A 20,980-nucleotide genomic window follows, 5' to 3' on the forward strand; every position below is an offset into this window, starting at 1 on the left:
CCACTAGATGGTGAAGGAAGATTAATCCTAGAACTAGAGACTATCCTCAGAATACAAGAGAAAGGACCAAGGAATAGAACCATTGAAGAATATTTAATTAAATGGAAAGGCTTACAAATGGAAGATGCAACATGGGAAGGGTCTCAAATATTGGATCACCCAAACCTTAGAGGAATTGCTTGAGGACAAGCAATATTGAGAGGGGATGGTTGTCATATCCCCTTAACTAGCCAAAATTTAATTATAAATTGTTTGAATTATTTAATATTGATATAAAATGTATTGATCATTTAACTCTTATAATTGTATTACAAATACTTTTCATTTAATATTGATCCAAAATATATTAATCATTTAATTCTTATAATTGTATTACAAATACTTTAACAATTATACACACGAATCCAATATATATATATATATATATAATCAACATATATAACTAAATGAAATAAACAATATATTATATATATATATATATATATATATATATATATATATATATATATATATATATATATATATATATATATATATATATATATATATATATATATATATATATATATATATATATATATATATATATATATATATATATATATATATATATATAATCAACATATATAACTAAATGAAATAAACAATATATTAATAAGATCAATAAAACAAATCGATAACATTACATAATCTGTAACACAAAGGACATGTCTACTCATTTCAAAGGACACATCTTCCCATACTGATGTCAATGATATTTATGGGGATTTGGAAAGGACTGAGGGAGAGACAATGAATGGCATAATACACTCCAATCTCAATCAAGATGTGGCGAAGGGTGTGATAGGATCGGTACTAAGGTGGTAGAAGACAATCATCAAAATCTACACCGAGTTTTGACTACATTACAGTAACGTTCGGTGACATGGGCACCAGTGTATAAAGAATTATAAAGGTTAGTATTATGTCATATGTAATAGATTAATCCCATCATTAAGAATGAATATCAAATTTAATATTAAAGGATAAATGAAATTAAATATAATAAAGGTAATTAATATTAATTTCTTATATAAGGAAATATATTAGGGTAATAATTGAATAACACTTTAAATTAATAAGATCATAATTTTCCAAGATAAGATAATTCCTACGGTGGGATGGGTTGGGTGGTACAAAGATAGTCATTAGAATCTGCACCAAGTTTTGAGTACATTGCAGCAGCGTTCGATGATGTGGGCACCAACGTATAAAGCATTATTAAGGTTAGTATTATGTGGTATGTAATAGAGTAATCCCACCATTAAGAATGAATATCAAAATTAAGATTAAAGGATAAATGAAATTAAATACAATAAAGGTAATTAATATTAATTTCTTATATAAGGAAATATATTAGGGTAATAATTGAATAACACTCTAAATTAATAACATCATAGTTCTCCAAGATAAGATAAGTCCTACGGTGGAATGGGCTGGGTGACACCACTTGGAGGTACTAGGTAAGGCCTGTAGTGAGATGGGCATTGGGCTTCATCATCCAAGGGTACTAGGTAAGGCCTATGGTGGAGCGAATATCCCAGGGTATATCATACAAGGGCACTATCTTGGGAAGGATGATTAGAGAGAGATAATAATAATGAGGGAGAACGACAAGGCCCATGAATGGGTAATAGGGCACCCCATTGTGGTTTCTCCTCCTACACTTGAATGATGAATTAAGTATTTGACATTATGATGAATTATATTCTTTTTTAAAAATATTTCTATATTGTGTTGGTTTGACAAAATCACTTTAAGATCAAATTTCTTTGTGTTCTCTAAAACTAAAAGTATAAATACCTTGCCAGGGGTTTAATATAAAGAAATCCAAAAAGGGGACATTACATTAACAATATAAACTAAGTGATATGAATTCATTAACTAACCACTTCCACTCTAATATTCAAAATACAAGAGAAATAGGGACTACCAAATATGACTCTCAATATAACTAAAGTTAGATTAGAAAAATCCAAAGGGATAAAGGGATGACAATTCTAAACCTAAATCATAGCAAGGAAGTATGCAAGAAATTCCTCTTTCACGCAATGTTAATTTGATTAAAGATGTGTAAATATAAATGTGAAATTGAACCAATTGAATTAATGACAAGTGTAAAATAGATCTAGGTGCTAAATATATGCAACTAACTCAATTAAAATATGGAAATAGGTCTAGAATAAAAAGTGAAATGAATGATAAAGTACTCACCTTGAAATATGTAAGGGAATATACCTTTTCACTCTAAATATCACAGATCTACAATTGTGACTGGACTTGTGTAAATATAAATGTGAAATTGAACCAATTGAATTAATGACAAGTGTAAAATAGATCTAGGTGCTAAATATATGCAATTGACTCAATTAAAATATGGAAATAGGTCTAGAATAAAAAGTGAAATGAATGATAAAGTACTCACCTTGAAATATGTAAGGGAATATACCTTTTCACTCTAAATATCATAGATCTACAATTGTGACTGGACTTTTGATAGTGAATTTGTGATCATAGCTGAAAACCCAAAAAAGTGCTATTTTTCTTAGGCCTCCAAGAAGACGTCAACTTGATGGTAGAGTGTCTAGACACTTTATGAAAAGATGAACATATATCTGGGACATGGTAGCAAAGTTGACCCAACTTCTTTGGAAATTTTTTGGTGAGTAGTTACTAAATCTTTGGTTGCCATTCAACTATCTTGCTCCTACACATAGTAAAACTTGATTTTTTTTGGTTGGATGAGGGCTTGCCTTGGTGAAGACATAAATTGAGGAATAAAACTTGTGATTGAAATGTAAAACATGTAAGGGAAGAAAGACAAATGTAAGTATTCACCTTGCTTGTAGAAACCCTTGTCAATAAGGATTTACAATGAAGGATGTTGGAAATCTTCACAAATGCAATGGATTTGTACCAAACCAAATCATCAATCCATGGATCTAAATGTACATCAATGAAGAGACGATGAATTTGTTCATGTAGAAATCCCTTGATGACCAGCAAAATGGTAGATCTTGAAGAGGAAATGGTCACAAAGGATCCTTGAACTTTTGAATGCCTTGAATGCTAGAACTTATGCCTTACAGTTTCTTGGATGTATCTTGATGTATAGTGATGTGAAAATGAGGTGCATAAGATTTCTTTTATACTATTTTCTGGGTGTGAAAACAAAACAAGCCGATGGGGTCGCATGATTTTCTAATTTGCAACTTTGAGACAAAATTGGCCCCAAGATTCAAAATCCCTGGAGAACAAGTCAACCTAGTTTGAAATAGGTCAAATTGGTTGACTTATTCTAGAAGAGGTCAACCTAGGTTGACCTATTCCAGAAGAGGTCGACCTAGGTCAACCTATTTCCAAGTTAGTCTACAAGGAGCTAACACTGAGGTCTCAGATATTTCATTGATGAAAGTAGAAGATGTAGGGCATAATAGGAGAAAGAGATGATTAAACACAAATCCATTCATGGTCCATAAGGTCACTAAAGGATGGCAACTAAAAGGTATCAAATGATGAGTACTTCTAATTTAAGATAATACAATCTCAAAATAAAGTTAGACAAACTTACATTATGTGATTTATAAGCTATTAATCAGAACACTACAAACATTGTAAGATACTCCTGAGTATGTGAGCTTGGATGTGTTTTGTAGGATGAGTGTAGACCTTATGTATATGGTCATGAATCTTTATGTGATGGTTTGAGTAAGTTATAATTGTTTTGGTCTAGGCTTGTAACATAGAATTATGCCTGATGTGGTTGTTGTATTTTGGGTATAATATATTAGTGAGTTTGACCGAAGGTTTTTGAGCATAAAATATGGTAGAATATTTGGAATATTGCATTCTTTGGGATGTGTGGGTTACATGGTTCATGTTGTGACGATTGCTAGCATGTAGTGTATGGATTATTATTTTGGGAAGTCGATAAGATGGTGTAGTGCGTTGATTAATGTGGCAAGCATTAGTTATGGATAATGGTGTGCAATTTAATTATTGCATTTTTTGTAGAATTGTAAAAGGTGTCGCATGCATCTCAAAATGGGTCTATTTATTTATTTTTGCATTAGAGAAGTCTTGATCTAAGTTGACCTAATTGATTAGTTGTAATTGCATAAATGAAAGTAATTTCCTTAGTTGTAGTGTATCGAATGATTATTATATATGTGATCTTTGATGCTCGATATCAGAGAAAATCTAAAGGATTGACAAGTGCTTTGGTAATAGGTATGCATCGAATATATTATCATTCCCAAATGTGCTTTATTGGAACCATTAAGACAAGTGTGTTGTGATCAGTTAATTCATTATTTGGATTTGTAAATCCTTGAAGGTGGATTTAACCTTAACACCTTAGGAAACGAGTCTTCTTGAAGGCAGATTTAACCTTTTTTCTCTGGTCATTATGCTCTAGGAGTGAGCATTTTGTTATCATTAACATTGGAACCTTGTAGCAAAGGTCTACTCCTTCAATAGGGACATATGTGTTTAATGTATTGTATCAACCTGTAACAGGGTTAGGTTGTCTTAAATGAATGTTTTCGTATTAGTGCATGATCCTGTGGGTATCATCCCCACTATTTTTCCCCCCTTAATAAGGTTTTCCTCAAGAAAAAAAATCCTTGTGTTATGATGTTGGATTTCATATTATTATGCATTGTTATATTTGTGGTTGGTGATTTGTTTAAGAAGTTTGAAGTTTATAAATATTGCATGTAAATGATTCAACCGCCTATCAGTTGCGTAGTACAAAATATTAACTCCAACACATACATCTGAACATCATTGTAACCATATTAATTTATTTTACCATTATATTTGACATGCGATTGAAGAAGGCAAGCTTCAAGTGGTGAAGATTGACACCAAGGAGAATCTAGTTGATGCATTGATCAAAGTTATTACACTGGAGAAGTTTGAGTTTTTCAAGCTTCTCTTGAAATTTCCAACACGTGATAACAAGAATCAAAGTGGGGAAATGACTTTGTTACGAAAGTAGGTTACTTTTTAGTGGGAAATTGGTTGGGGTGTAAAGACAAATAGTCAAACTTGATATCCCTCCAATTAGCCTTTCCCATTCAACTTCTTGTTGGATATTCAAATAACCTAATTGGATATGTATCTATATTTAACTTGTTGTGTATTCAGATATCTTTGATTAAACAAAATATTTCCTCTCCTTAAAGAGTGGATTTAGGATGAAGTTGAGCCACTAATAAATTACGTCTCTCTTTTGTGTGTAATTGATATTTGTACTTTCATTTCTTTGCTCTTCCATATTTACAATAAGAAGCCTCCAAATTGACAAGTTTTCTTTGAAATCATTGTGTTTCTTGTAATTAATTCCATTATTAGTTATATTGAAGAAAACCACTGTGATAGTGCAATAATCGCTTTATTAGAAGATTGCAAGAACACAATACCTTAATTCTTGTCCTAGGTGATGTAATTGGTACTTAAGAGTGAAATAATACTTTACAGACTTAATATAGAGAAGAATTAAGGGAATAGAAGTTGATCTAGAGAAGACTCTCATAGGGATGTAAATTAATCATTCATATGTTCACAAATATATTTACTATTACAAGAAATAGAGGGTCGTACAAAAAGAGGGAAGAATCATCATTTGGGACGAGAATGAACTTTTTTCTCTTAAAGGGAAGCAATAGATGAATTACTAAAAAAGTTTGATTCACACTCTTATCTTCTAGTAAATTTAGAAACTTGGTTGATCGGGAATATGGACAATGTGTAATAAAATTGCACATAAAAGAAATTATGAGAAAGGTTGTGGATGTTGGTGGGTAGTTGCATTAGGTTTGATTTCGAAGGGTGTGGAGCATTTTCAGTTGTAAGTTATAGCTCCTAAGTATGAAGCTATTTGGTAAAATAATTTATTGTTTGCTTGTCATGAGATGGTTGTATCCATGTGATTAGAGATGTTGATGTTTGTTATTGCGCCATGGTGGATTTAAGTGTTGGCATGATACATTTTCTCTCGAGAGTTTGTGCTCTTTAGAGCATGAGGTTTTTATTTGTGGAGATGTTAAATCAAGTTGTCATGTTGTGTTCTAGGTAATATAGATCATGTGCAGTGGGAGTTTTGACATTGGTATTGTTAGTGTTGTTCATATTGATGTTGGAAATATAAGAGCAGTAATTGAGAGGGGAGGGGTGAATTAGTTACCACTAATATAAATCCCAAATCCCTCTAGATGTCAATACAAAATAAAATCTAAAAATCGAATACTGTTGATGCTCGACAAATACACATAAAATGTTGTAACTTGGTAAATACTGAATATGCTCGATAAGTACTTAACATGCAAATCTCAGATGTTATTTGTGATTACCATTACTTTAACTTAGATGCAAGCACATAAAAGAAAATAACATGAACACAATTGACATCGAGATCTAACATGGAAACCCAATTTGGGAAAACCACCAATTGCAACTAGTTATTATTTTCACTCTTTTGAAGTGAGCCATATTAGGAGCCAACCCCATTAAAGGTTGCAAAACGCACTATTAGGTGTGACCCTATTAAAGGATTTAATCACCCTGTTAGGAGTGGCTTTGTTAGAGGTCTTTAGATAATTCAATAGAACTACCACCTTGTTAGAGGTTTTACAAATAGTTGTTAAGCCAACTCTGTTAAGAGATTTAGATCACTACTACAATGGTTAGAGAGTAACAATGAGATGACCTAATTTTTGATGCAATTGAATTGCTGATTATAGATCTCTATTCAAGCTTGTACTTGATCCTTCCTGATCAAATATATCTTTTCAGCTTCACAAGGATATTCTGCTTATTCTTCTAATTCACTTCCTTACTACATCATTAGATCTTCAAAATCGTCCATGCATTCACACTATTACACACTTTCGAATTCTCAACTTGACCTTATAATTATATCATTCATATTGTTAAGTCAGCTCATACACAACTTAAAATAACTAATATTCATCAATTTAGTTTGCTAGAACCAATAGATAAATTAATTAAACTCAATATGCCAAAATAAGAAAATCCTTCGTTAGCCGACCCTGTTCGATCGACACTAACTCAAAAACAATTTTCCTATGTTAACCAAGTGAACTCAGTTAACACTAAATATTCATGAAGATCCTTTGGTAATCGAGTGAGCTCGATCAACACTCATTTTTTGCAGACTTTTCTTAGATGCCTAAGATAACTCGGTGGTCACTACCTTCTGAACTAGGCAGACACAGTAATGCTTGGTAGATGTAGAAAATTGTCTTTACTACCAAAGTGAGCTCGGCATGCACTAACTAATAATGATATGACATTTGTGTAACATCGAAGACAATACACAATTAATTAATTGCATCCAACAATCTCCCTCTTTGGCATTGATGGCAACACAACATGTCATAACACAATGAAATTTTTGGAACAAGAATAAAGTAAGGAAAATATCCTTAGTTTCATTCTAATTCACATCTATGAGAACTTTTTCTATTAGTATGAACTCTTTCTGTCTTCATTTTCTCCCTTTGTCAGAAAACTTCTATCAACAATTATTACTGAGTTCATTCTCCCTCGTAGACATCTCTATGATATCATACATCTCCCTCTTACAACAAACTTCTCCTTTTAATTAAAAATCTTATGAGATATGACAGTAAACTTCTCCCTCTTTGACAACACATGCCAAAGACAACAACTCTGTTAATATCAATGTACCTTAAGTACTGATTCATTTGCAATATGCCCTTGCCAATACTGCACCAACCGATTGATCTTCAATAGGTTATGGTTAATGTATCACTAAACTTTATTTAGTGAGCTTTAGATAGGGGAATAATCCCTAGCTTACCTCTTAGATACAGAAATGCATCCTTAGGTAATGGCTTGGTAAATATGTCTGCAATCTGTTATTTTGTGTTCACGTATTCCAATATGACTTCCTTATCTTGTACTAATTCTCTTAAGAAGTGATTATTTATTGCAATGTGCTTTGCTTTGGTATGCATCACTAGATTCTTTGATATATTGATTGCACTGGTGTTATCACAATATATGACTACTAGATCTTTGATCTTTATCTTCATTCCTTCCAATGATTGTTTAAACCAAACAATGTTAGAACAATTAATTGTTGCTACTACATATTCTGCCTCTGTTGTGGATTGAGATATGCAATTTTGTTTCTTGCTTGTCCAAGAAACTAGTCTTTTACCAAGAAAGAATGCTCCACCACTAGTGCTCTTCATGTCATCAATACTTCTTGCCCAGTCAACATCAATGAACACCTTTAAGTCCAAATTGCCTCCAAATCTATACCATAAGCCATAGTCTTCAGTACCTTTTAGATATCTCATGATTCTCTTGATTGCCATCATGCGATTTTCTCAAGGATTTGTTGAGAATCTTGCCAACATACCAACTGCCAATGCAATATTAGGCTTTGTATGCACTACATAATGCAATTTTCTAATCATTGATTTGTATGTGATCCGATCTACTTCCTTTGAATCATCATTTATGGAAAGCTTATGTCCAATAGACATAGGAGTTCCAATTGGTCTTGAATCTTCCATTCCAAATTTCTTTAGTATCTCCTTGACATATTTGGATTGAGTAGTGTATATACCATTTTTCTTCCGCTAAATCTGTAATCCAACAAATAATTTTATCTCTCCAAACATAAACATCTCAAATTCTTTACTCATTCCTTCTGAAAATGCTTTGCATGAGTCATAATTTCCTGTAAACAAGGTATCATCAACAAATATTTCTGCCAACATAATCTTCTTGTCTGGGCCTTCTTTGATATACATACTACTATTATCATTTGTTCTTTGAAAGCCAATCTGTATCAAGAAATTATGAAGCCTTTCATACCAAGCTCTAGGAGCTTGCTTGAGACCATATAATGCATTGTGTAATTTGCATAGCATGTCTCTTTTGTTAGGATCTACAAAACCTTCTGGTCATTCAATGTAGACTTCCTCATCAAGAATGCAGACTTAACATTCATTTGATACACTTTAAATCCTTTGTGTGCTGCATATGCTAGTGGAGTTCTAACACCTTCTAATCTTGCAATAGGAGAAAAAGTTTCACCATAATCAATACCTTCTTCTTGAGAATAGCCTTTGTACACCAATCTTGCTTTGTTTCTAGAAACTTTTCCATCTTCATTCAGCTTGTTTCTAAACACCCATTTTGTATCAATTATATTTTTATCCTTGGGTCCAAGAATGAGGGTCCAAGTTTTGTTCTTCTCCATTTGTTCTATTTCTTCGTTCATTGCTTCAACCCAACTTTCATTATCCAAAGCATCTTTAACATTTCTAGGTTCAAATTCAGCAAGTAAACATGTACCTTTTAATTTGCTTCTTGTCATTGTTCCATTAGATTTGTCTCTGATGATTTGATCAAGTGCATGATGCCTTCTGACATATCTTGCTAACATAGGTTCTTTGGATTTGGAATGAGTTTCACTAATTTCATCGTGAACTTTAGTATCAAGCTCGGGTTCCACTATCTGCGACTTAGGTCCATCATACTCGGTTTGAACTAATTCAGTAGCTTCTGTCTACAACTCAGGTCCTTCAGACTGTGACTTGGGTTGCACTGTCTGCAACTCAATAACTGTTGGAGATTTTGGGGACTTGGGGGGTGAAGCTTCCTTTCTCTTAGATAGATTTGGTAGGATATCAGGTTCATAGTAAATAAATCTTTTGTAATCCTCTGGCTCTTTGCTACTTTCTTCTTCACTCTTTTCTGCACACTCATCAATTCTCACATGTGCACTTTCTATGATTTTATGAGTAGAAAAATGCAAACATTTGTATGCTTTACTTCTGCAGGAGTATCCTAAAAATATGCCTTCATCACCCTTGACATCAAATTTGCCTTTTCTAGATTCTTTCAAGATATAACATTTGCTACCAAATACTTTCAAGTAAGTTACATTAGGTTTGTAGCCATACCATAGTTGATAAAGAGTTTTGTTTGAGTATTTCTTCAACTGTACTTTGTTCAACATATGAACTGTAGTGCTGATAGCTTCCTTCTAGTATTTGACTACAACATTCTTTTCAATCATCAATGTTCTCGCACAATCCATGATGGATTTGTGATTACCATTAACTTAAATGCAAGCACATAAAAGAAAATAACATAAACACAATTGGCACCAGGATTTAACATGGAAACTCAATTTGGGAAAACCACCAATTGCAACTAGTTATTGTTTTCACTCTTCTGAAGTGAGCCCTATTAGGAGCCAACACTATTAAAGGTTATAAAACATAGTGTTAGGTGTGACCCTATTAGAGGATTTAATCACCCTGTTAGGAGTGGCCTTGTTAGAGGTCTTTAGACAATTCAATAGAAATGCCACCTTGTTAGAGGTTTTACAAATAGTTGTTAAGCCAACTCTGTTAAAAGATTTAGATCATTGCTATAATGGTCAGAGAGTAACAATGAGATGACCTGATTTATGATGCAACTAAATTGCTAATTATAGATCTTTGTTCTGGCTTGTACTTGATCCTTCCTGGTTGAATATGTCTTTTCACCTTCACAAGGACATTTTGCTTATCCTTATGATTCACTTCCTTACTGCATTATCAGATCTTCAAAATCTTCTATGCATTCACACTCTTGCACACTTTCAAATTCTCAACTTGACCTTATACTTATATCATTCATATTGTCAAGTTGGCTCATATACAACTTAGAATAACTAATATTCATCACCTTAGTCCGCTAGAACCAATCGATAAATTAATTAAACTCAATATGCCAAAATAAGAAAATCCTTCCTTAGCCAACCTTGTTCGGTAGACACTAACTCATAAATGATTTTCCTGTGTTAATCAAGTGAACTCAGTTAACACCCCATATTTGCAAAGATCCTTTGGTAACTGAGTGAGCTCGGTTAACACTCATCTTTTGCAGACTTTCCTTAGACACCTGACATAACTTGATAGTCACTACCTTCTAAACTAGGCAAACACAAGAATGCTCGGTAGACACGTAAAATTGCCTTCACTGCCCAAGTGAGCTCAACATGCACTAACTAATAATGATATGATATTTGTGTAACATCAAAGACAATACACAATTAATCAATTGTATCCAACAATTAATTACATTGATGGATTAGCCATGGAGGTTCTCTTGAAAATTAAGAGGCTTGGGTGAGGCTATAGAGTTCTCTTGGGATTATAGAACATTTATTGAGATAGTATCTCTTTGGAGGTTTCAACAAGAACACCAAGGAGTCTCCACCTATGACGAATGCGAGTTCATTATGGATGTAGAGGAAATCGTTCTTGGAGAAGAGTTACTATGGCTTGGTGTAACCTAGAGGAGCATTCTCATTCCCACTCTTGACCTACTCGATAGATTTATCTCCTTCCAAATTTGAGTTTGAGAAATATTTGAGATGGTTTATAGTTTTGGAATATTTCTGAGTTTTATCTTCTTGTTTACAAGGGCTTACATGTATAGTGTTAGGTGTGACCCTATTAGAGGATTTAATCACCCTGTTAGGAGTGGCCTTGTTAGAGGTCTTTAGACAATTCAATAGAAATGCCACCTTGTTAGAGGTTTTACAAATAGTTGTTAAGCCAACTCTGTTAAAAGATTTAGATCATTGCTATAATGGTCAGAGAGTAACAATGAGATGACCTGATTTATGATGCAACTAAATTGCTAATTATAGATCTTTGTTCTGGCTTGTACTTGATCCTTCCTGGTTGAATATGTCTTTTCACCTTCACAAGGACATTTTGCTTATCCTTATGATTCACTTCCTTACTGCATTATTAGATCTTCAAAATCTTCTATGCATTCACACTCTTGCACACTTTCAAATTCTCAACTTGACCTTATACTTATATCATTCATATTGTCAAGTTGGCTCATATACAACTTAGAATAACTAATATTCATCACCTTAGTCCGCTAGAACCAATCGATAAATTAATTAAACTCAATATGCCAAAATAAGAAAATCCTTCCTTAGCCAACCTTGTTCGGTAGACACTAACTCATAAATGATTTTCCTGTGTTAATCAAGTGAACTCAGTTAACACCGCATATTCGCAAAGATCCTTTGGTAACTGAGTGAGCTCGGTTAACACTCATCTTTTGCAGACTTTCCTTAGACACCTGACATAACTTGATAGTCACTACCTTCTAAACTAGGCAAACACAAGAATGCTCGGTAGACACGTAAAATTGCCTTCACTGCCCAAGTGAGCTCAACATGCACTAACTAATAATGATATGATATTTGTGTAACATCAAAGACAATACACAATTAATCAATTGTATCCAACAATTAATTACATTGATGGATTAGCCATGGAGGTTCTCTTGAAAATTAAGAGGCTTGGGTGAGGCTATAGAGTTCTCTTGGGATTATAGAACATTTATTGAGATAGTATCTCTTTGGAGGTTTCAACAAGAACACCAAGGAGTCTCCACCTATGACGAATGCGAGTTCATTATGGATGTAGAGGAAATCGTTCTTGGAGAAGAGTTACTATGGCTTGGTGTAACCTAGAGGAGCATTCTCATTCCCACTCTTGACCTACTCGATAGATTTATCTCCTTCCAAATTTGAGTTTGAGAAATATTTGAGATGGTTTATAGTTTTGGAATATTTCTGAGTTTTATCTTCTTGTTTACAAGGGCTTACATGTATAGTGTTTGGGCATTGTAAATGCTCTCATTTAGGGAGGTAAGGAGATCATACTTGACACAACTGAGCAACTAGATCGTGTTGGTAGAAGGGTGGTAGGAGGATGAGACATGTTTGCATGGATGTTTCTTCCTAAAGTTTTTTAAGGTCATCTATTGTTGTTGTGATTCATTATTTGTAACCATAATATGTTGTCTTTTCTCGAGGACTTGGACGTTGTCACTTGAGATTTTGTAGCAAGTTGTTTTAGTTTGTTTATCATTTTGTTATCACTATACCTTTTTATGTTAGTGTTGATCAGTAGGTTTGGGTCAAGTTTTGGTTAACATTACTAATGCAACGTATGTATTGCTTTATATGCAACTTCTAGTTTTTTGACACATTAGTAGTTTATGGTGTGTTTTATTGGAAGATGATATTATTTTTTTATATGGTGAGTTGGTATATGGGTTGGATATGACGACATAAATCTATTGATGTGTTATGGTTTGTTGGATGTGATTAGCAATTGGCTATGGTTGTTATTCTAGATTGGGTGTTTGTTCCTTGGCATATTATTACCATGAGATTTGACAATTTTGTTTTGAGATTGGTTGAGAAAGCAAAGCAAGGTTTGGGAAAACAAAGCTAAAGAGGAAGGTTGCTTAAATGTGAAGGTGCAAGTGAAAGTTCAAGTGGGAGATTGTTGGATTGTGAAGTCTGACTATTCATTTCATCTTTCTGTCTTTGTCTCTTAATCTTCAATTGAAGATTATTGCATATATGAAGGCAAAATCCTATGTATGTAAGATGCAATAATAATAAAATTCTGTTTCTTCACTCTTGTGGATCTAGTCAAATTGATAAACCACATTAAATTCTCATTTTCTGTATAATTTATAGTTTCTAATTTATATAATAGTATAACGATCAAGTCTTAAGAGATTGCTTCTATCATATATCATCATTCTTATTAATTATCCTCAACCTTTTATTTTGACTTTTATCCATTATTTATAAATTTATAACTAATAAATATTATATTTGTAATTAGAAAACAAAAACAAAAAAACAAACAAACTATCCTCACAAATTATACTAAAAAATAAAATTGATTCACAATACAATTCATATGATTACATCATTTAAAACCAAAACCCAAAACTCCAAAGTGAGACTTGAATCACTTGATTCATCACATTAGAGAGGCTTAATTTGTATTTAAAGACAACTCACTTTAAGAGTATGAAAAATGGAGTCATGGTGCATAACGCCTGCCCTTGTTTCCATTCCTGGTTCCATTCCCAGTCCGAAGATTCTTACAAAAAAAAACCAACAAATATATAAATATTTTTTCAACGAATGTCATTTAACGAGGGATAAAAAGGAAAAACAAAAACAAGGGTGCACTTTCAAATTTGGAGCTTAAGGAGAAACCCAAATGACCAGTGTTCAACGGGACGAGACGAAGATCGCGCCAATTTCCTACGATCCAACTGGAGCAGAAAACATATACAATTTGGGTTTCCCTATTATTAGGGGTTGATGAGGAGAGAGTTCACAGCAGTCAAGATCTAGAGTAGAAGACAGAGATGAGGAAATGGATGCTTGCTCTGTGCGGACTTGTGATATTTGTGTGGGCATCTTTAGCGTCACTCAAGGTACGTACAACTCTAATACACATTATAAATGTTAAAACCTCCAAACAGAAGCTTCGCATGTAGTTACTAGGGTTTCATGAGTTTTGCGTTTGGATTTACAAACAACTTTTACACAATTTAGAGATCAAAGGAATTCCGTCGAGCTAGTTTACGGAAAGATTTGGATTTCTGATAGTTTTAATTTCCCCATTTGACTGACATAGAATAGCTTTGTCACTAGCTCATTTAAAAAGACAAGCAAAAAAGCAAAGAAACAAACTTTGTATCACAATGACAAAATCTCCGGCTCTCGATTTTTTTTTACCCCAGCTGCACACATTTGAATTAGAAGTGGGTTTATCAGCAGTACCTGTTTTGTGCCACTAAAAAATGTGATCTGTAAGCTCTTGTTATAGTTAGTATATAGATTTTTAAATGGATTTCGTTAAAAAGGGTCCTTACAAGTACATCATATATCAGTGGCCAAGGCACATTGTCGAACTCACAAATTCTTTACTCATTGATTGTTTCAAATTAATGTAATCTTTTTTCCCTGGATGTAGTCTCATCAATAATGCTATGAAGAGAAACATGTAAAAAAGAATCTCTAGCTCAAGAGGTAATGGTGTAATAAGCCAACGAATGTAGCGAATAGTCATTGGGAGTTTGAATACTAGTACAGTAAGATCGTAATGCAGGGACACATTATATATATGACAATTAGTACCATGCTCGTAATTTTTTTTCCTCAAAATTTCCTCAATATTCTTAATCTGTATTTTATCTTTTATTTCACTTCTTTATTCTTAAAAAGATGTACAATTATTTGTAATAATAGTAGATTGCAAACCAAATTTAGAAATAAGATATTCTATAGCGGCAACACAAATATTAGATGTGTAACAGGTCTAACACGGATGGCCTTGAGTCACTTAGTGAAATTATCTGTACTATGTAGTGGTTATAATAAATGTGTTTAATTAAAGAATCCGGGGCAATTTTGCCACAAAGTTCAACTCTCATGTAGAGAATGGACAAGGAGAGATGAACAGATGAAGCTAATGAGCTGGTGTATGTTTTAAATTACTACGTTTGGCATGTCCCATGTTGAGTTAAAGATTGTGTTTAGTGTGCAATGCCACTTGTTTTTTAGAGTTAAGTACCCTTTGCTTGTCATGTTAGGTTTGCTTTCACTGGTTTTTTCCATAGTTTTTGATAGAATGTCCAATTCCCAAATGGTCCAGTTGGCAAACTTCTCATGGGCATCTCCAGTTCATACACTTTGCTGTAGGTAACCATGGGGGAAACCATTCTACCTATGTCAAATGTACACTTTAAAGATCAGCTTCCCCTTTTTAATGGAACACACATGCACAATTCTCTTCTCCTCTAGACATATAATACCCTTGTTGCCAATGGTGTTCTTGTGAAGGGTTCTGCAGTAAAGTTGATAGACAATGCTTGTCAGGTGGTCTGGAAAATGATGTAAGGAAATAGTTGGACACTACCTCTTGAATGCTTCTTTTTTCTTTTAACTTGTTATGTGATGGTTTGTAAATGTTTAATGCTTACTTCATCTTGTTTTGCATGTCAATTATAATTACTAATTAGTCTTTTAAAAATGTTATCCATTAAGGCTCTCATTGCTGGTGTGCCTTTTTCCATTTCCAGTAGTCCTTCTATTCATCTCTTAAGCACTTTTGATATTGATATTTTTTATTGTGATGCAATAGCGTTGACACACATGTTATTGTAATGCCATTCAAGGAGTAAATTACATGTACCTAACGTATCAATTTCAATTGTTGCCTTGTGTCCTTATGTGAAGCACTGGTTAATTCAAGGTAGGTTGTGTCTACATGTTTGGTTTTGGCTTTATTGATTCTGTTAGAGGAGGAAACATATTTAGATTAGGAAGGTGTGTGTATATATAAATCTGATAGTAGTGAAAGTGCAAAGCCTTCTATAACTGCTCCCAAAATCTGTAAGTATTCTTCTAAACTATCTCAGCAATAATTCCTTGTGATTCTGAAACTCTCAACTGCAATCCCTGTAACTTCGACGTCACATGAGTGTAGGACCCTGAATTAGCTTCAATTCCTTGGTTGATGTTCATGGTGTTGTTGGCTGAGGGTCCATTTTCTCTATATTGACACTGCACAAAAGAAATGGAATAAAGACAACTAAATGTGCTGGTTCTCTTACTTACATGTTATGATTTGGCATTGACATCAGACTATGGGGCTCACATTGTGATGTTGAGGGGAAGAAACTATATTCCTCCTGTACTGATAGTCAAAGGTATGTTTTGCATCATGGGATAGAAGGATCATTGGTACTGTATGGGCCACAGGACTTCTTGTGAATCTTAGCTACAAAGAAGTAGAGGAATTGCAATCTTGGTATGCCTTGAAAGGTTCCTCTTACCTTTCAACATGTCTGTCCAAAAGCAAGATGGATAGTGTGATGTCCCTGCCAAATTAGCAACAGTCATAAGTAACAATGTTTTCATGATCGTTTACTCAAATACTTTTTAATGGCACACAACACTGTTTCATTTACCTGCTGATATCAAGTGACCTGAGATTACATAGTCGACCACTTCTATGCAGCTATCCGATTATGTGGAGGAATGTCAATTCTGTACCAGAGGCCCAGTCTTCCAAAATATGAAGGTTTGAATATAATATTACATTGTTTGACTAGCATCTTCAGTGGTGTCAAGTAAAGGATAATTATTATAAACTATGGGCAGCAATGGCTATTAAACAACCAATACGACAAAATCAATCAGTTCAATCACCTTTATGTACTATATGAGTCTCTACAGCAGCATTACCTTAAGATTATTGCACTGGGTGCACATGATAAGTGTTCAGGTGATTTTATGCTTACATCAAGCAGTACAAGGAACCGGTCATTGAATATACGATGAATGCTTTGTCAGAAATAAGATTATAAGATACAAGGCAATTAACACATAATCAGCAATCAACAATAATATCGTTAATAGATTGCAACCATGAAAAAATTATCACATATAACTAATCAAAGATTAGTTAATTAATGGGGTGCTATTACTGTAGAGGAAACCAATACTAGGAGGAGCAATCTTTATTTAGGAATTGTTTATTGAAGGATGCAACTCCTTGAATACTCCTTGATGCGTCAATTGGCAGATGAGAAGGTGCAACTCACTCCTTTATGTGGCAACCTTGCCACTTGAAAAGGTGGAATCCACTTCATGATGTGTCAATGCCACTTGAAGAGGTGGAATCCATTCCTTGATGTGGCAACCCTGCCACTTGAGAAGGTGGAATCCAATCCTCAATGTGTCAACACTATAGAGTGGAAATAGCATTTTAATTTTCAAAATAAATTTCTTTTATTTCCCCTTCATGGCAATTTAGTTAGGCAATTTTTGATTTGTTGGGTTCAATTTTTACACTTAGCCAAATTTTACTATTTTCCCCAATTTTTCACTCCACTAGATTTTACTATTTTTTCCAATTTTCCAAACTTCGCCAAATTGTACTATTTTTTGCAACTTGATTTTTGGGAAGGCTTGCAAAATTCTGAATTGTTGCCAAACTACTCTACCACCTAAACCCATCAGCGGGAAGCAAAAAGACGGTGTCCCCATTTGCAATGAGGTGGTGGTGTGTCAAAACCTTACAACAGGCCTTCCTTCAGATCTCCAGGTTCGATCAGGCAATGGTGCCAAAATGTTTAGTCCCTCCAGGCTATGTGTTTAGCACAAAAAGCAAATAGGAGTATGAGTGGAATACAGATAACATAGCAATTCAAATAGACACATAACAAAAAAATTGGCAGAAAGATATATCATTTTATTTACAGTGTAATCTCTCTCCAACAACAACATGAACTTGTTCTAACCCAAGTATGAATAGTGTCTGATGGTTGGTTAAGGCTGCCAACACTCAACAACAGACAAACTATCAGAACAACTAGTTACACTGCCAACTACTTCTTAAAGCTTAACAAAGTATTATTTATTTATGTGTGGCAGATCTGTCATCTACAATGCCTCAGTTGCTGTGGGAGATGGCAGGAGATGGCAGGATTTTCCTGCCGAGCTCCCAGACTTTTCGTGGAGCCTCTGAGGATGTCTCTAATACTGGAGATGGGGCTCCATTGCCATTTTCAAGATGTGTCGTAGGGGTTTGGAGACATGTCTCCTGGTTATATAGATTTCAATTATTGATGTCCATGATAATGGAATGAATTTGTACAGTAGAAGTAATCTGTATAGTCTAAGTGGATAAATTTATTTTTTGTCATTACTTGTACCGCTTTTTTGTGGAGAATGTTGCATATATGTATATAGTAAATTCTTCCTTTTTCTGAGTACACAATAAATGTTTCCAGAATGCAGTGGCTTCCAAATATCTTTAAGATGTCTAAAAAACCCAATAATATATGTTTGTTCGAAATCTAATAGCGAAATTAGTTGCAGTTCCATTATTTTACAGAAAACATGTTTCCCTTTTGATGCCATTTCTCAAGCATGCAGACTTGTAGGGATTGGCATGCAATGACCTTATTGAAAATAATGCACAATTCATTACTTCACCAGTTAGAACTTAGAACAGATCAATTAAGATTGGTTAATTCAAATTGGCATTGCATTTAATTAGAACATAACAAAGAATATGCAATGCATTCAGTGTTCATGTACAGCTTCAGGGTGAAATGCATCCCTTGTCATATAATTGCTATCAAATCAATTGTCAGGAAATCCTCTAATGGCTTAATGACTCAATCCTCCATCATTTGTGGGCAAGTGTGCTATGCACACATTCTGTGGGTAGAACTAGAGAACACCAATATAAAAATGGAAATGGAAATGTGCTGCTAACCATGGCATGGTAAAGGAAAGTGTTTCATAAGGAATTCTATTTTTGTATAACATCATAACACATGGAACTGATTGTTAGATGAAAATGATTATTTGCAAAGGTGAACATAATTTACGTCCTTATTTTATATATTAAGAAACGATTTAAATACATGGAAATCCAGAGGTGGTCTGAATAGTGTAATTAAGAATGAGATATTCCTTGAAAAAGTATTTATATGTGTGATATAAATCAATCTAACAATGATGTGGATGTTCCCATAACGATATTACTCTGGTTACATAAACCTAGCATATTGCTATAACAGTAACACTTGCTGGGGTTGAGTTAGGAATATGTAAAAATCTAATGTGTGTCGATCTGTTTTCTGTGGGAAATATAATCACTATAATAGCCAGAATTTAGTTCTGCGTGTACACGGTCACATGCATGCACCCTTTGCCTTAAGGCTTAGATAGGATTAATCTTTGTTGCTTTACATTTTTTGTTTCTGTTTTTGTTTTGCAGGCAAGAAGAGAGCGGGTGAGCTTGGATGAGATCACTCATAGAGTTTATCTAGATGTTGAAATAGATGGACAACGTGCTGGTAGTATTCTCTTCTACCATGTATCTATTATACTAGGAGCTGCTTGTTTCTTGGTTATGATCAAGCGGTTATAGGCATGATGCTTTTTAACACAGCCTTCATAAGATTTATAATTGATTCTTGTATGGCCTCCTCCATTGGCTATATATGTAATTCCCTGCCTTATAAATACTGGGTGACATGCTTGGAAGCCTGTAATAAGACCATATTCCAACTAGAATGGCGATTCTCAAATATGTAGTCTTCCCTTTTCAGTGGTGGATGAAATGTCATAGCATGTGTTCTACCAAATTTCAATATAAATGATCCTAGAGCTTCTTAAGCTTTAATGAAATCTTTCAGCTGAATCTTGGCCACTCCAATGTCTTCCACTATCAACATTGAGTTCATAAATTTGTCAGAGTTCTCTTGGTGAGGAATTAATATGTCAGCTCTCCAGTTGGTCACCACCCATTTGGAGCTTATTGGCTTAATTGTGTAGTCTGTTACCTTGTATGCAAAATATAATGATTGGTTTTTATCTTTATTGTTATAGGCATTACTGTAGTCTCATGTTAATGCTACAAGCAAGATTACACAAGCAAGATCATATGTTCATCTAAACCCCAGTAGCTTCTTATTTATGAGACATAATTAAATAATAAGCACATGCTGTTTAGTTTGTTACTGAAGATTTCTTGCTTTTATACATTGCATGAAGGGAGGTAGCATGCCATAAGCATAAAAACTAAGGTTAATATTGCAAAAACCTGTTGTGCCATATATAGTCTTCACCGATCTCTCTAGAATGAATAAGATTCTTCAATGGTGATTATTTGAATAGCATCCTCATATCTTTGGCAATCAAATATAACAATTGTTGATGCAGATGTCAATATATATTGTTTTGTATGATCCTAACTTCTATACTTCATTCTTGGTATTATGCTCAACAAGTCTGCATGATATGCTTGGATTTATCTATAGTGGAGTCTGGGAGAAATGTTTGACCCAGTCTTATTGACTTGTAGGACCAACACTTCCAATGATTGTGTGATTTTGTTATGTACAGTGAGGTAGATATTATCATCTGATTATCTAATGCTGCAAAACCCTGTATGGTTCATAGATTCCATCTGAAGAAATCGGGGAGGTTTGTAGTCTGAATGAATGACGGCCA

The 20,980-nt window shown here is 33.9% G+C and overlaps 1 protein-coding gene across 2 annotated transcripts in view; it reads left to right on the plus strand.

The window, feature by feature from the left end:
• The first annotated feature begins 13,970 nt into the window (after positions 1–13,970).
• The window catches only part of LOC149531198 (Cyclophilin-like peptidyl-prolyl cis-trans isomerase family protein), an 87,006-nt gene continuing 79,996 nt past the window's right edge, over positions 13,971–20,980 (plus strand). The window contains exons 1-2 of one of the 2 annotated variants that reach the window (XM_089808742.1): positions 13,971–14,376; positions 19,743–19,821. In XM_089808742.1, coding sequence (XP_089664868.1) covers positions 14,308–14,376; positions 19,743–19,821 — 148 coding nt within the window. In that variant the 5' untranslated portion in view covers positions 13,971–14,307. Of the gene's footprint in view, positions 14,377–19,742; positions 19,822–20,980 lie in introns of those variants that run through there. The other variant, XM_089808743.1, reaches the window with a different exon arrangement.

Source organism: Cupressus sempervirens, chromosome 11, assembly GCF_028749045.1.
Source record: "Cupressus sempervirens isolate cs-2001-9-10 chromosome 11, ASM2874904v1, whole genome shotgun sequence".
NCBI lineage: Eukaryota > Viridiplantae > Streptophyta > Pinopsida > Cupressales > Cupressaceae > Cupressus > Cupressus sempervirens.